Source organism: Podarcis liolepis (genome assembly GCF_965112155.1).
Source record: "Podarcis liolepis genome assembly, contig: HAP1_SCAFFOLD_79, whole genome shotgun sequence".
NCBI lineage: Eukaryota > Metazoa > Chordata > Lepidosauria > Squamata > Lacertidae > Podarcis > Podarcis liolepis.
The window spans coordinates 86,519-102,525 of NW_028148900.1; the positions used below are offsets into that span (position 1 = coordinate 86,519).

Genomic DNA, 16,007 nt, shown 5'->3' on the forward strand with positions numbered 1-16,007 from the left:
CCCTACTCTGCTGCTACTTGGCTCATGCCCTGGAGTTGCTCTACTCAAGCATGCAAGAGGGTTTTTGCACCAAACTCTGTCATCCCCCCCCCCACCGCATGATCTCCAAGCACTGCTTCTTCACCAGAACTTCATTGCTGCCTCCTGCGCTTTCTGAAGAAAACTGATAATATTGTAAGTTAATGGGTGATTTCCCCTCAAGCCTAATTGCAAGAGGGGAACGGAGGGGCTGCAGGGACCAGGGAAGTCTCCTGATGGGCCCATCTTCACTCTTGAACCCCATGGGGCAACCCCAGAGCTCCTCCTTATTCTGGGGTTTGGGGAAGAGAGTATTTTTCCATAGTCCCAGAAGTTTTTATTCAGACATGCTGCTAGGGAGTTTTCCTACCAGAGGCCCACAGTTCATACTGCTATCATACTGGTTTTACTGTTGTTTCTGCTTTTGCTGTCATGGAACAGCTGGGTGCCGGGGGGGGGGGAGGCACCAGTTGGGGGACCTACAAGGGAAGAAGGCTTAGATCCTGGGGACTGGTGGGGGGATGGCAGTGAGCAGAAAGAGGGAGGAAAGGGAGCAGAACGGGAGGGGAGGTGTTGCAAGCTGAGGAGGAAACAGGGTTTGGTGAGCAGGAAGAGGCTGGGGCAGAGAGCAGTTCAGGCTCAGAGAGGGGAGAGGAGGGGTCCAGAAGACCCAGAGGAGGCCGGCTGCTGAAGCATCCAGGGAGACTCCCCCTCCTGCTGTGACCAGCTCCCCTCTCCCCTGGTCTCCCAGAGCACACAGAGAAATCCAATTCAGACCCATGAGCCTGTACATTATATTAACGGGCGTAGGTTTTTTTTGTCCCAACATGCATCACTTTAATCTCATTGACAATGAACTGTATTTTCGGCCCATTCAGCCCGTTTGGAGAAGTCCCTTTGGAGCTCCTTGCAATCTCTCTCCTTGCAATCTCTCTTTATTTGCTCCGGTTGGCTGGACTCCTTCCTTTATTCCACAGGGACCCGCAGGGCTCAGCCCGACGAGCTGGGGGACTGAGCAGCCTGGCACCTAGATTTTTCTGTAACTCCCCCCCTCCCAAAGAAAGGCTCAACATCCACGCCCATGGGTGCCTGTGGCCAGCCCAGACCCTGGAGCATCTGCATCTCTGCCCCAGCTTGAAAGTTAGGGGCTGCAGTGCTGGCGAACCTTATCTCCCCCTCCCCGTCCAGACAGAGGAATGGCCTTGTGGGGTTGGACAAGAGAGTCCCATCTGGGTGGTGTGGAGGGGGCAGTGCGGGGGCTTCTAACTGTAAAGTAGGTAGGGCCCTCCTGAGTCATCTAGTTGAACCGCCAGCATAGCAGGAATCTCAGCTAAGCATCACAGGCAGGGGGCCATCCAAGCTCCCCCCACCCCACCCAAGGAAGGCACTCTCCCCACTGGCTGTGCCAGACTGCCCTCTCAATGGCCCCTCCTGGCACACTTTCCTGTGGCCAACGACTCTTCCCCAGGGAGGGCATCTGAACAAGAGACCACCCCCTGTAGGGTGCTGTGTTGATGTCCGCCAGGCGGAGGAAAAGCAAAGCAGCTGCGCATTGGCACCGAGGGCTCCCAGACTTCAGCCAGTGCCCTCCAGGTGTTCTGAGTGCAGGCATCGTGCTGGCTGGCACTGAGGGGAACTGCAGGCCAACCTGCCTCGGGGGCACCTGCGTGGAGATGGCGGTGCCAGGGAGAAGAGCAGCAGGTTCAGCCAGAGGCTCCTAAAGGCTCTGCCCAGTTTCTTGGCGTGGAAGATGTGACCAGCCAGCAGGGGCTGGGGCTGGCCCCTCCTGGCCCCTGTTACCCAAGGTAAAGGACCCCTGGATGGTCAAGTCCCGCCAAAGGCGACTATGGGGACTTACTTCTGAGTAAGCGTGCATCAGATGGAACGGCGTAGGGGTTACTCCTAAGTAAGCGTGCATCAGGCAGGGCTGCAGAGTGGTGCTTCCAAAAGCAGCCAGTTTGCACATCTCATGGGATTTAATGTCTTGCCATTATAAACTCAAGGGGATAAGTGCATTTATAGAGACACATTTCCGCAAAACACCCAAACTCCGGCATGTAGCCGCAGGTGATACAATAGGAGCCTTTCTGCAAATGGCCTTTGCAACACAACTCACTGGTGGTAACAAAGTAGACACATTTGCCTCTTTGCAACGTAGCCCCGTTTCCTCAATGAATCCACCCATTTCAGTAAAATCTGAGCTGAAATAGTAAGGAGAGCAAAACAGCAGCCCTGTCTGACCCCCGTCAGCCTCCAGACTCCCCCAGTCACGTGGCAGAAGATTCATCCTGAGCCCCCCCCCCCCGTGAGATGGGTATGACATCATGGATGATCTAGTGATGATTCATATGATCCATTGGTGATCCACATGATCCAAGCAGACTCGTCCAAAGAGCAGATCTCTAGGCCTGAATGAAACGGGTCTGCCAAGATGGATTCTGGAGTCAAGAAATCCTCCCTTTCCAGTGATCTCTCAGGCTGGCCCGGAAAAGGCAGGGAGCAGGAATCGTCAGGCATCCCGATGGACAGACTTGTCATGTTGCCAAAACACGAACTCGGAGTCTGATCTGATTTCCAGGTACAACGCATTTTGTGACTTCGCTGTTGGATTGTCGGGATCAGCCCCTCCCCCCTCCCCTGATCCCAGAAGGAAGACGGGGGGGGGGGTTGCCTCTCCTCCTTCCCCCCCCCCACCCGCTCAAAACTTTCCCTCCCCTCCCGGAACATCTTTCTCTCATCCCGCCCACACAATCCCAGATCCCGCCCCCAATACATTGCTCCTCCTCCTCCTCCAATCCGGCTTCGCTCCGGAAATGAGGGGGGAGCCCCCCTCCCAACCTGCCTGCTTCTCCCGCAAGTGGAGCGTCCGCTCCGGATTGCTGCTCTGCGGCGTAGCTGGGGGGGAGGGGCGCTTTCGGAAAGGGGAGGAGGACGGGAAGAGGAGGATCCCCGCCCAACGTGGATGTTGCAGGAAAGAAATGAGAATCGGAGCGAGGACAAAGAGGTAAAGGAGTCGCGGGGGGGGGGGAGAGGGGAGAAGAGGACACAGAGACCCCTCCAGCTCCCCCAAGCGCCTTCCGTGGGGCCTGGATCCCGGCACGCGTGCTGCGAAGGGGCGGAGATGGGGCGCCCACCCACGAGGACTCCCTGGGGCGCGGAGAAGCGGGCCAGGAAAGGGTTAAGGGGTGCGGGAGGCGCCTGGATAGAGACCCCCCCCGTGCCTCCCTTGCTCCTGTCGGGGGGGCTGCGAATGGAGAGGTGTGGCGCGCAGGGCGAGGGGTGACCCGAGCCAAGGGGGCCTTTGGGTGCAGGGGAGACTCCGGGAGAGAGGGAGGGGGTCGAGGAATGGGGGGAGGGAGGGGAGCATCCCTGGGTCAGAGAAGGGCAACGGGGGGGGGGAGATAGGAAGACCAGTCTTTGGGGAGAGGTCTCCATCGTGGCGCCCGCTGGGAATATCCGGAGCGCGGGGGGCTCCGCGCAGAGAGAGGTGGGCCACGAAAGGGTTAACGGGCACGAGGGATAGAGACCCCCCTGTCCCTCCCCTGCTCGTCTTGGGGGGCCCTCCGGCTGGAGAGATGGGGGCGCAGGACGTGGGGGGGAGTGGTGCCAAGGAAGACTCTGGATGCAGGGGAGACTCCGGGAGAGAGGGAGGGGGTCAAGGACGTGGGGGGGGGAGGAAGGGCAGCATTGGCAGGGGGGGGGGAGATAGGAAGACCACTCTTGGGGGGGTCTCCATCGTGCCTTCCTCGAGGAATCTCCGGAGGGGCCGCCTTGCCTTCTCTCTCCCGCCCAGCAATCAACCGGGGACCGGGGGGGGGCGACCAGAGAGGGATCCCTGGAAAGTCCTGTCCCCCCACCCCTTCCTTCCTGCAACCTCCATCCTCCTAACACCCCATAAGCCCCTGCCCTGTCCAGACGCAGCTGTTCTGCCCAGTCCAACCACTGGTCCCCTGGAGAGGAGAAGAAATCCGAGAGGAAGAGGGGAGGGGAGAGGCCTTCTCAGAAGCGGCTCTTGGTTTCTGCAATCCCACCCAGGAAGCAGCCAGAAACCTTTTCCTCTCTCTCAGGCTTCCATCTTTAATCTCTTTTCCACTGAGGATGAGGATAATGTACACCTGTCATCAGAAACAGGGGTGCAGAGTCCATGGAATGGCTCTCAGGATTAATACAGAAGTTGCACCTCAAAAGCATTTCTGTTCCTCTTATTCTTTGTAGGCAATGTTAAAGTGACTGAGAAGCTGAGATACAATCCTTCATCATCCCATGACAGTGACTGCATGAATCTTCCCAGTCAAAGGACCCATTTTCATGATAGACAGTGCCTGTGGCTGGAGGCTCTACACACCGGGTGTGCCTGTGCAGGCCAAAGACTGCCAGTATTAGCACAGGTGAGGTGTGTGTCATTCCCAAATTTACAGACTGTATGTGAATGAGAGTTTGTGGGTGGGATTATAATTTACGGGAACCCTGTGATTTTCTCCACCCATAACATTTCATAAGCAAATATTGCAGTATGAATTCCAAAATAACTACAAAAAATCGCAAGATGATAATAATAGTACAGTGGTACCTCTCGTTAAGAAGTGAATTCGTTCTACAGCTCCGTTCTTAATCTGAAACTGTTCTTAACCTGAAGCACCACTTTAGCTAATTGGACCTGCTGCTGCCACCGCGCCACCGGAACATGATTTCTGTCCTCATCCTGAAGCAAAGTACTTAACAAAAGGTAGTATTTCTGAGTTAGTAGTATTTCTGAGTCTGTAACCTGAAGCGCCTGTAACCCGAGGCACCACTCTAGACGTTATAGTATTAGTATTTCCCCCCAGGCAGTCTGGGCAGCTTACAGTACATATAGGTAAAGGTAAAGGGACCCCTGACCATTAGGTCCAGTTGCGGCCAACTCTGGGGTTGCGGCACTCATCACGCTTTATTGGCCGAGGGAGCCGGCGTACAGCTTCCGGGTTGTGTGGCCAGCATGACTAAGCTGCTTCTGGCGAACCAGAGCAGTGCACGGAAACGCCGTTTACCTTCCTGCCGGAGCCGTACCTATTTATCTACTTGCTCTTTGATGTGCTTTCGAACTGCTAGGTTGGCAGGAGCAGGGACCAAGCAACGGGAGCTCACCCTGTCGCAGGGATTTGAACCGCCGACCTTCTGATCAGCAAGTCCTAGGCTCTGGGGTTTAACCCACAACGCCACCCGCGTCCCTACAGAACATATACAAGACAGTAAAACATCCAAAAATTAAAAACCTCCTGATACAGCTGTCTTCTAAATGTCAGATAGTTGCCTACTTCTTTGCCCTCTGAAGGGAGGGCATTCCATGGGGCAGGAAGCCCTCTGCCTGGTTCCCTGGAACTTCACTTCCAACAGCAAGGGAACTTCTAACTTCTATCAGCAAGGGAACCAGCAGAAGACTCTCGGAGGCGGACCTCCCTGTCCGGACTGAACGACTGGGGTAAAGATGCTCCTTCAGGTCCACAGGGCCGAGGCTGAGGAGGGCTTGAGGTTGCAGATCTTACTCCTCCATAATGATCGATGTATAGTTAGCAGAGTAGGAAAAAACACTCAGAGGCAGAAAAAAAAATCAGCTGAGAAATTTATTACTGAAGACAGATAAGCATGACAGGACCCAAAAAATAGCAAAAATGTAACTCACAGTAAAACCCTGACTTAGCAAACCAAAACAGCACTCAAGTAAGAAACAGACAAGCAGAGTAGAGTAATATCAGAATATGAAGTGGGAGCAGACACATTTCAATACTGCAATTCATATATAATTCAATGTCAGGGTAACCCTGGGACTAGATAACAAGCCTCCAGGTCGACGTGCCCCATCTGCCCTTCACGTTCCTCTTCCGCACGGGCAGAATCTGCCTTCTGGACTGTGGGATTCACGGTTGTTCTCCACCTCTCCATCCACCAGGGCTTGACTTCAGGTGCAGCAGAATTCCCCAGCCCACCAAGGATTTGAGACCCATCAGCTTTCCTCACCTGGTTTAGCCGGCCGGTTGAAGCCGTTGCTTGAACCCCTGTTGCATGCTGACAGCTTCTGGAAGCCACAGGTGAGAGCCGAGTGCAGGGTGGGCACCAAGGATGGAAAAATGACCCCAGGAGGTGCAGGACATGTTCCCCACCAAAGGAACTACTGCTCCCCAACACCCCATGACATCTAGATTCAGGTAGGTAGCCGTATTGGTCTGACGCAGTTGAAATAAAAAATTAAAAAATAGTCCAGTAGCACCTTAGAGACCAACTATGTTTGTTCTAGGTATAAGCTTTCGTATGCATGCGCACGTCTTCAGATACACTGACACAGATGTCACCAGACCCTTGTATATCGTGGGAGGGTGGGGTGGGGTTTTTCTCAGAAGGTACTCCTACTACCATCTCCTACTACCCTTCACTATATGAGGAAGTGTGCATGCACACGAAAGCTTATACCTAGAACAAACTTAGTTGGTCCCTAAGGTGCTACTGGACTATTCTTTTTCACTTCAACTGTGTCAGACCAACACGGCTATCTTCGATTAAGTACAGTTATGTCCTGCTTTTCAGTGTCACTTTAGGATAGTCAGAAGACGGGCTCGAGTTCAGGCAGCACGTCATCATTATAAAGCACCATTGGGGTGGGTGTTTCCGCCTGGGATTCCCATGTGCCAGCTGCTTTCCTTCTGTTTCTCCTGCTCTCTCAATGCAATGCGAGGCATGAGGACAGAGGTCCATCTCCAAGAACAGGAGCTTCCCTGAGCACCCATTCAGCTGACCCCAAGCACCAAGCCTTGCCACTAGTTCTCTGACTGACCCAGACCACAGTCCCTGGAAAAGATGTAGATCTGGGTCTCACATAATGGTCCACATGGACCTCCTGAGGTCAGTGGGACTGTGCAGGTGATTCATGAAGATCTAGAGGTGGAAACGGGGGCAACCACTTGATTTGAAAGGCAGTCTTAGAGTAAAAATTCTTGCTAAATGTAGTTTTTATCAATCTCTTTATCTCTTCATAAATCATGTTCCAAAATCTTTGTATCTCTAGACAGGACCACCACATATGGTAGTATGTTCCTATCTGTTCCTTACATCGCCAGCACTTGTTATTATTTATTTATTTTTGCAAGTTTTACAGGGGTCAGGTACCACCTATAGTACATTTTCATAAGTTTTTCCCTTATAAGGAAACAAGCCGTGAATTTTATATTTTTAGTCCATAATTCGTTCCAAATATTGGGTTTGATCGTATGTCCCAGGTCCCTCTCCCATTTTACTGTAATTTCTTTGATATTTTCCTCCTTTCTTTGCCAATTCAAAAGTAGTTTGTACATTTTAGAAAGTGTCTTTTGATTATTATATAAAATATCCTTCTCCAGATAGGATTTTTTTTGGTCAAATCTTTTGGTTATTTTATCCTTTTCAAGGGCGGCTTTTAATTGATAATACTCCAGCCAGGTTATTCCCTTCTGTTTCAATTCGCTTAGGCCCTTTATTTTTGGATCACTACTTGTTTCCTCTACTAAATCCTTATATGTTAGCCAATCGCTGTTCATATTCATCCTGTGAACTGACATAGATTCCATTGGTGACAGCCACCATGGTGTTATGGTTACTACTGATTTTACTCCTCTCCCATACTTCATATAATGCCCTTCTCACAATGTGATTTAAAAATCCTTTGCGGGATTTAACCTTGTCATAGCCTATGTAGCCATGCCACCCGTACACAATATCCCATCCCTCCAGATCTAGGACTTCCGTGTTTTTAATTAATATCCAGTCCTTAATCCATGTCCAACACACTGCCTCAAAGTACAGTTTAGTAGCTTAAATTTTATGTGTGGTTTTCCCCCTTGCCAAATAAACTTGGCAAGGTTCTTCTGCCAATCCTTAAAACACTTTACACCTCCAATTATAGGTATTGTTTGGAACATAAAAATCATCTTTGGCAATACCATCATTTTAACTGTGGATATTCTCCCCCACAGGAATAATTTCAATTTTCCCCAAGTCTCTAATTCTTTTTTTATTTCCTTCCACTTCTTCTCATAATTGTCCTTATATAAGTTTATATTCTTATTGGTGATCCAAACCCCCAAATAATTTACCTTATTGGCTACCTTTAAACCTGTTGTATTTTCCAGTTCCTCTTGTTCCAACTTACGTAAATTTTTCGTTAATAATTTGGATTTTCCTTTATTCAGTTTGAACCCAGAGACTTTCCCAAATTCTTCCAGTTGTGCAAGCGTTTTTTGGATACTTTCCACTGAATTTTCAGTGGTTACGATTACATCATCGGCAAAGGCTTTATCAAGTTCCTAGGTTAATTCCTCTTATATTTTTATCCTTTGTTATTGCTATTAAAAGTGGTTCCGAGGTGGCAATAAAAATAAGTGGGGAGAGAGGGCACCCCTGTCTTGGCCCCCTTTCGATGCTGAACTCTTCGGTGATCTCGTTATTTATTAGCAGTTTTGTTTTTCGTTATCATATATCGCCCTAATTCCATTAATTATTTTCTCAAGACCTTTGAAAGTTTCCAATAGGAAATTCCATGATACTCTATCAAAAGCTTTTTCTGCATCAACCAATAACATGGCCATCTTTTTACTTGGTTTCATTTCCACATATTCCAACGGGTCAATTATTATTCTTGTATTGTCTTTTATATGTCTATCTGGTAAGAAGCCCACCTGGTCTCTGCTGATTATTTTGTTTAGAGTCTTTTTTAATCTATTAGCCATCACCCCAGCATAGATTTTATAGTTTGTATTCAACAGGGAGATTGGTCTATAATTTTTCATGTCTGTCAACTCCACTCCCTGTTTTGGGATTAGAGTGACCAGTGCTTCTTTCCATGATTGTGGTATATCTTTCCCTCCCAGTATATTATTCATTAGTCTTTGTAATATAGGGAGGATTACTTCTTCCAGGTTCTTATAGTACATTAATGTGGTTCCGTCAAGACCTGGCGATTTGCCACTCTTCATATTTTTTTATTACTTGTGCCATTTCATCTATTTCTATATTGGAGTTGAGGGCCTCAACTTCTTCTTTTTCAATTCTTGGTAATTTATTTTGTTGTAAATACTCTTCCATTTTATTAACCTCTAAATGTTCTTGTTTATATAAATCTTTATAAAAGTTTAAGAATTTTATTTTTATTTTTACTGGGTCTGTTGTTTCCTCTCCTTTGTCCAAAATTTTATTTATAACTTTTTTTGTTTGCTTTTCCTTTATGCTAACAACTTACCGGGCTTATTGGCGGACTCAAAATACCTTTGTTTTCCCCATTTAATTTTATTTTCTACTTCCTTATTTAATATACGAGAGATATGGGATTGCAATATCTTTATTTTTTGTAATATTTCATGACTTTTTGGATTTTTGATCAACTCTTTTTCATTAATTCTTATCTGGTTAGTTAGCTCTTGGATATTATTGTCTTTTATCTTCTTCAGTCTAGCCATTTCTTGTATTCCAAGACCCCTCATGTACGCTTTACTAAACTACATTTATGTCTGCATTTTGTTTCCCATTTATCTCGAAAAATTTCGCTAACTTGATTCTTGCTTGCGTCACTCATTGGTCGTCTCTCCATATAATTTTTACTAGGAATGGTTTCAGATAATATTCCCAAAAACAAAACTAGGCTATTTATGTACGCAACATCAGCAGTAAGGGTTGTAGTGGCAAAACAGTGGAAAGATAAAAATATACCCACTAAAGAGGAATGGGTTGTCAAATTGTGCGAGTACTTGGAGCTCGCAAAGCTGACCGATGCAATAAGAGATAAACCTTAAAAAATTGTGAAAGAAGAATAGGAATATTTAAATAATTATGTAGGGGACAAGGGCTCAACAAGAAAGATCTGGCTATGTTTAGAATGATACCGCATAGAGAAATGCTCCCTGATACCAAGATGAGGGATTCCTTTGGAATGCAGATAGAGAGAATCGATAAGAATAATGATCTGTTGTGAGCTTGACGGAAGTGTACAATAGATGAGCTTTCCTGCTTAGGCTCATTTTTATTTTTATTTTTATTTTTCTCTTTTTTCTTTTTTCCTTTTTCTTTTTCCTTTTATCTTTCCCATAGTTGCTTTGTTCTGTGTCATGTACCTCAATATTTTTTGTAGACTTTTTTCATTTTTTTTCATTACTATTAAGGAATTTTTCTTTGTCATTTTGGTTGTCTTTATTTCTAAGTACCTGTTTACATGTACCTGTTTAAAGCAAAAGAAAAGTTTTAAAAAAAGAGAAGAAGAAAAAAGAAAGAAAGGCAGTCCCACAAGACAACGGTATTCTAAGATCATTCTGTGTTATTAAAGATGATTGAAGATTATGAAAGGTTGCTGATGCATTACTACCATTTGACATCATACCATTTTCATTTCCTAAAAATTAGGAACATGGGTAGGACATGGGAGAATGTAGGAGATGTTGAAATAAGAGAAGGTGCTAATGGAGGTTGATGTGTCCTTTTTTTTCTGTGTTTTCTTTCCTAAAACCCAAACAGGATTTCCTTTCTGCCCACTCTGAAAAAGGTGGTGGAGAAGTCAGAATTGCACGGGACAGTGCACCTTTCGTTTCATTAGGAATAGCCATTAAAATGTGTGAAATGTGGAATATGCTTCACTGAATGAGCACACATAGTTCACATCAACGAACACAAAAAGGAAATAACCCATTTAAAGGTATGGAGTGCGGAAAGAGCTTCTCTTTCAATGCAAAACTTAGAACACACCTGCAGACTCACACAGAGAGAAAACGTTTTAAGTGCAGGGAGTGTGGGAAGAACTTCAGTCAGAGTGGAAACCTTAAATTGCACAAACGGACTCACACAGGGGAGAAACCATATGAATGCCTGGAGTGTGGAAAGAGATTCAGTCAGAGTGGACACCTTAGACAACATCAACGGACTCACACAGGGGAGAAACCGTTTCAATGTAGGGAGTGTGGAAAGAGCTTTAGGGATAATGGAAACCTTAGAAAACATGAACGGACTCACACCGGGGAGAAACCATTTAAATGTATCGAGTGTGGAAAGAGTTTTAGTAATAATGGAAAACTTAGAACACATGAACGGACTCACACCGGGGAGAGACCATTTAAATGCATGGAGTGTGGAAAGGACTTCAGTCAGAATGGAAGCCTTAGGACGCATCAACGGACTCACACAGGGGAGAAACCATTTAAATGCATGGAGTGTGGAAAGAGCTTCAATCAGAGTGGAAACCTTAGAAATCATCAACGGACTCACACAAGGGAGAAACCATATAAGTGTATCGTGTGTGGAAAGAGCTTTAGTAACAGAGGATATCTTAGAACACATCAACGGATTCACACAGGGGAGAAACCATATCAATGTATCGAGTGTGGAAAGAGCTTTAGTCATAGTGGAAGCCTTAGACTACATCAACGGACTCACACAGGAGAGAAACAATTTAAATGTATTGAGTGTGGAAAGAGCTTTAGTAACAATGGAAGCCTTAGACTACATCAACGGACTCACACAGGAGAGAAACCATATAAATGTATTGAGTGTGGAAAGAGCTTTAGTGATAATGGAAGCCTTAGGGAACATCAACGGACTCACACAGGGGAGAGACCATTTAAATGCATGGAGTGTGGAAAGGACTTCAGTCAGAATGGAAACCTTAGGAACCATCAACGGACTCACACAGGGGAGAAACCATTTAAATGTATCGAGTGTGGAAAGAGCTTTAGTAACAATGGAAGCCTTAGGAACCATCAACGGACTCACACAGGGGATAAACCATTTAAATGTATCGAGTGTGGAAAGAGCTTTAGTGAAAATGGAAACCTTAGGGAACATCAACGGACTCACACAGGGGAGAGACCATTTAAATGCATGGAGTGTGGAAAGGACTTCAGTCAGAATGGAAGCCTTAGGACGCATCAACGGACTCACACAGGGGAGAAACCATTTAAATGCATGGAGTGTGGAAAGAGCTTCAATCAGAGTGGAAACCTTAGAAATCATCAACGGACTCACACAAGGGAGAAACCATATAAGTGTATCGTGTGTGGAAAGAGCTTTAGTAACAGAGGATATCTTAGAACACATCAACGGATTCACACAGGGGAGAAACTATATCAATGTATCGAGTGTGGAAAGAGCTTTAGTCATAGTGGAAGCCTTAGACTACATCAACGGACTCACACAGGAGAGAAACCATTTAAATGTATTGAGTGTGGAAAGAGCTTTAGTAACAATGGAAGCCTTAGACTACATCAACGGACTCACACAGGGGAGAAACCATATAAATGTATTGAGTGTGGAAAGAGCTTTAGTAACAGAGGATATCTTAGAAAACATCAACGGACTCACACAGGGGAGAAATCATTTAAATGCATGGAGTGTGGAAAGAGCTTCAATCAGAGTGGAGACCTTAGAAACCATCAACGGACTCACACAGGGGAGAAACCATTTAAATGTATCGAGTGTGGAAAGAGCTTCAGTCAGAATGGAAAACTTAGAACACATCAATGGACTCACACAGGGGAGAAACCATTTAAATGTATGGAGTGTGGAAAGAGCTTCAGTCAGAATGGAAATCTTAGAAAACATCAGCAGACACACAGGGGAGAAACCATGTAAATGCATGGACTGTTGAAGGAGCTTCAGAGAGTGGAACCCTTGATTTATGTCAAAAAAACTCACACAAAAGACAAACCATATAAATATCAGGAAAGTAGATAGAGGTTCACTCTTAGTGGAAGTTCCAAATCAACAGACTCATGGACATGAAGAAGTTTAAGAGCTGAAACCCTTCAGACCATCAACAAACTCAGAGAGCATAAGCAGTTTAAATGAAAAGACTGCAAAAAATGCTTTATTTATAATGGAGTATTTAAGGAACAGGGATGCGGGTGGCACTGTGGGTTAAACCACAGAGCCCAGGACTTGCCGATCAGAAGGTCGGCGGTTCGAATCCCCGCAACAGGGTGAGGTCCCATTGCTCGGTCCCAGCTCCTGCCTACATAGCAGTTCAAAAGCATGTGAAGTGCAAATAGATAAATAGGTACTGCTCTGGTGGGAAGGTAAACGGCGTTTCTGTGCGCTGCTCTGGTTCGCCAGAAGCGGCTTAGTCATGCTGGCCACATGACCCGGAAGCTGTACACCAGCTCCCTTGGCCAATAAAGCAAGATGAGCACCGCAACCCCAGAGTCGGTCAAGACTGGACCTAATGGTCAGGGGTCCCTTTACCTTTATTTAAGGAACATCTAGGGACTCTCACATGGGAGAACCCATTTAGATGTATGGAGTGTGGGACTCCTTCCTCTCAGTGTGCACTCTGAGCAATGAACTCAGCAGGAAATCATTCCTAAAAACAAGAGGTATATGTGCAGTTCTGGTGTTTATATGTAAAACAGTATAATAATGAAATAATGAAGGCAGCATCTCACAATGGTGAGTATAATTTTAGATGAAAGTACCTTTGGTTTTTGCTCTAAACTCTGTCATTCTCCCACCGCATGATCTCCAAGCACTGCTTCTTCACCAGAACTTCATCGCTGCCTCCTGCGGGTCATGAAGAATACTGAAATTGAATGGGATATTTCCCCCCAAGCCTAATTTCAAGAGGGGGAAGGAGGGGCTGTAGGTACCAGGGAAATCTCCTGGTGGGGGCATCTTCACTCTTGAACCCCATGGGGCAACCCCAGAGCTCCTGTTTTTTCAGGAGTTTGGGGAAGATAGCATCCAGGGAGACTCCCCCTCCTGCTGTGACCAGCTCCCCTCTCCCCTGGTCTCCTAGAACACACAGGGAAATCCAGTTCAGACCCCATGAGCCTGTACATGATATTAAGAGGTGTTTTTTTGTCCCAACATGCACCACTTTAATCTCATTGACAATGAGCTGTATCTGTTCATTCACTCCCTTTGAAGAAGTCCTTTTGGAGCTCCTTGCAATCTATTTCTGTTTGAACAACCCTGGAAAAATTGCTGCCATCAGCAAACTTTGCCCCCTCCCTGCTCCATCCTAAGTCTAGATCATTTATGAACAAGTTGAAAAGCCACAGGGGACTCCGCTTCTGCTCCTCTCCATTCAGAGAACTGTCTATTTACTCTCTTGGTTTTTCAGAAGGAGGGCTGCCTTCCTGGTGGTGGGATGGCGATGAGCCGAAAGAGGGAGAAAAGGGAGCAGACCGGAAGGGGAGATATTGCAAGCTGAGGAGGAAACAGGGTTTCGTGGGGCAGAGAGCAGTTCAGGCTTGGAAGGAGGAGAGGAGGGGGCCAGGAGACCCAGAGGAGGCCGGCTGCTGAAGCAACCAGGGAGACTCCCCCTCCTGCTGCAACCAGCACATGCCTTTGTGTCTGGCGGTTAGAACTCTTAGAATGTGGGAATCCCATTTTTCAACCAAAAACAAAAACAAAAACCCGCTAGCCTTTTCCCAGGTCTTTCCTGACCTGACAGTCGTTCATCTTCTCTACAAAGTCCTTCTCTCTCCCTTTATTTACCATGGGGTCCCAGACCCATTTCTGCCTTTTACACTCTAGGGAAAAGAGTCCCTTTCCACTGGACGCCTGGCAGCCCAGTGCCAAATCCGGCTGCTCCAGAGAGAAAGGAAAGGAATTGTAAACGCCCTTGCGCTCTGAGGCGCACCAGTCACTTCCTCCTGGATCTTGGTGCTGCCGGTGCAGCTGCATTTAGGAGAAAAAGAGAAATTGGAAACCGAGCCCAAGTCCCTTGCTATCCAAACTGTCCACTTGGACCAGCATTGGGGCATCTTCCTTGGGAAAAAGGAGAAGTTTCAGATCCCAGGTTCCCCGACAGGGAATGAAAGCTTTGATTGGCGTTCTCCCCTTGCAGTTAATTGCCTCTCTAACTGCAGAACCCCAAGTCTAACATTCTCCCCTCCCCCTCCTCGCTACCTCTTGCCAGGAAGGCTGGTAGTGAAGACCATAAGCAAAAGAGACAGCAAAGGATGAGAATCTGGGTTGCTGGGTGTTTCAGAGAATCCCGCCCACAATCTTCTCCATTCCTAGACTCACGTCCGCATGCGCTGCTCCTGGCCACCCCAGGGTCTTTTGCTAGATTAATTTATGGCCGGCCTGGGGCTGAAAATAAACTACCCAAAAACTAAATTACTGACACAAGGCCTCACAATGAAAGGGGAAAAAAGAACGTCTAGAACGCCAGTGTGGTGTAGTGGTTAAGAGCGGTAGTCACGTAATCTGGTGAACTGGGTTCGCTTCCCCGCTCCTCCACCTGCAGCTGCTGGGTGACCTTGGGCCAGTCACACTTCTGTGAAGTCTCTCAGCCCCACTCACCTCACAGAGTGTTTGTTGTGGGGGAGGAAGGGAAAGGAGAATGTTAGCCACTTTGAGACTCCTTAAAGGGAGTGAAAGGCGGGGTATCAAATCCAAACTCTTCTTCTTCTTCTTCTAGAAAAAACAGGTCTGGAAACTAAAAATAAGGTTAGATACCTAGGGATCTGGATTTCAAAAAAAGTTTAAATTTATCTTAGGATAATTCTAGTAAAGTATGGAAAGAAATTTTTAAAAATATGGAAACCTGGACCAAACTCCATCTCTCACTCTGGGGAAGAGTCTCCGTTGTGAAAATGAATATCCTCCTCAAAATGATTTTCTTATTCCAAACAATGCCCATTTTAGGAGGAATGAATTGTTTTAAGGAATGGAAAAGGGAAATGTCTAGATTTATATGGAGAGGAAAGAAACCGAGAATTAAACACCAGTTATTAACAGATCAAAAGGAGAGAGGAGGTTTTGCATTGCCAGATTTGGAATTCTACCATGCGGCGGCAGGATTGTTTTGGATAAAAGACTGGATTACACTAAAAGATATGGACCTATTAGACTTGGAAGGCCACGAGAATCGGTCTGGATGACACGCTTCTTTAATATACGGAAAAGTGAAGGTCCACAGGGGATTTTTGAGCCATGTGAAATAAAATCAGGAATAAATATAAAGGACTACATGAGCCAAAAATACCCTTGTGGACATCACC

The 16,007-nt window shown here is 46.6% G+C and overlaps 2 protein-coding genes across 3 annotated transcripts in view; both read left to right on the forward strand.

The window, feature by feature from the left end:
- Positions 1-15,416, forward strand: part of LOC310698981 (uncharacterized protein) — a 37,007-nt gene extending 21,591 nt beyond the window's left edge. The window contains exons 1-4 of one of the 2 annotated variants that reach the window (XM_083520551.1): positions 2,809-3,022; positions 4,234-4,406; positions 5,945-6,083; positions 10,525-15,416. In XM_083520551.1, the coding sequence (XP_083376677.1) occupies positions 10,648-12,630 (1,983 nt within the window). In that variant the 5' untranslated portion in view covers positions 2,809-3,022; positions 4,234-4,406; positions 5,945-6,083; positions 10,525-10,647 and the 3' untranslated portion in view covers positions 12,631-15,416. Of the gene's footprint in view, positions 1-2,808; positions 3,023-4,233; positions 4,407-5,944; positions 6,084-10,524 lie in introns of those variants that run through there. The other variant, XM_083520550.1, reaches the window with a different exon arrangement.
- Positions 5,478-16,007, forward strand: part of LOC310698984 (uncharacterized protein) — a 70,749-nt gene continuing 60,219 nt past the window's right edge. The window contains exon 1 of the mRNA XM_083520565.1: positions 5,478-5,740. The gene's annotated coding sequence lies outside the window, so the exon portion shown is untranslated. The remainder of the gene's footprint in view (positions 5,741-16,007) is intronic.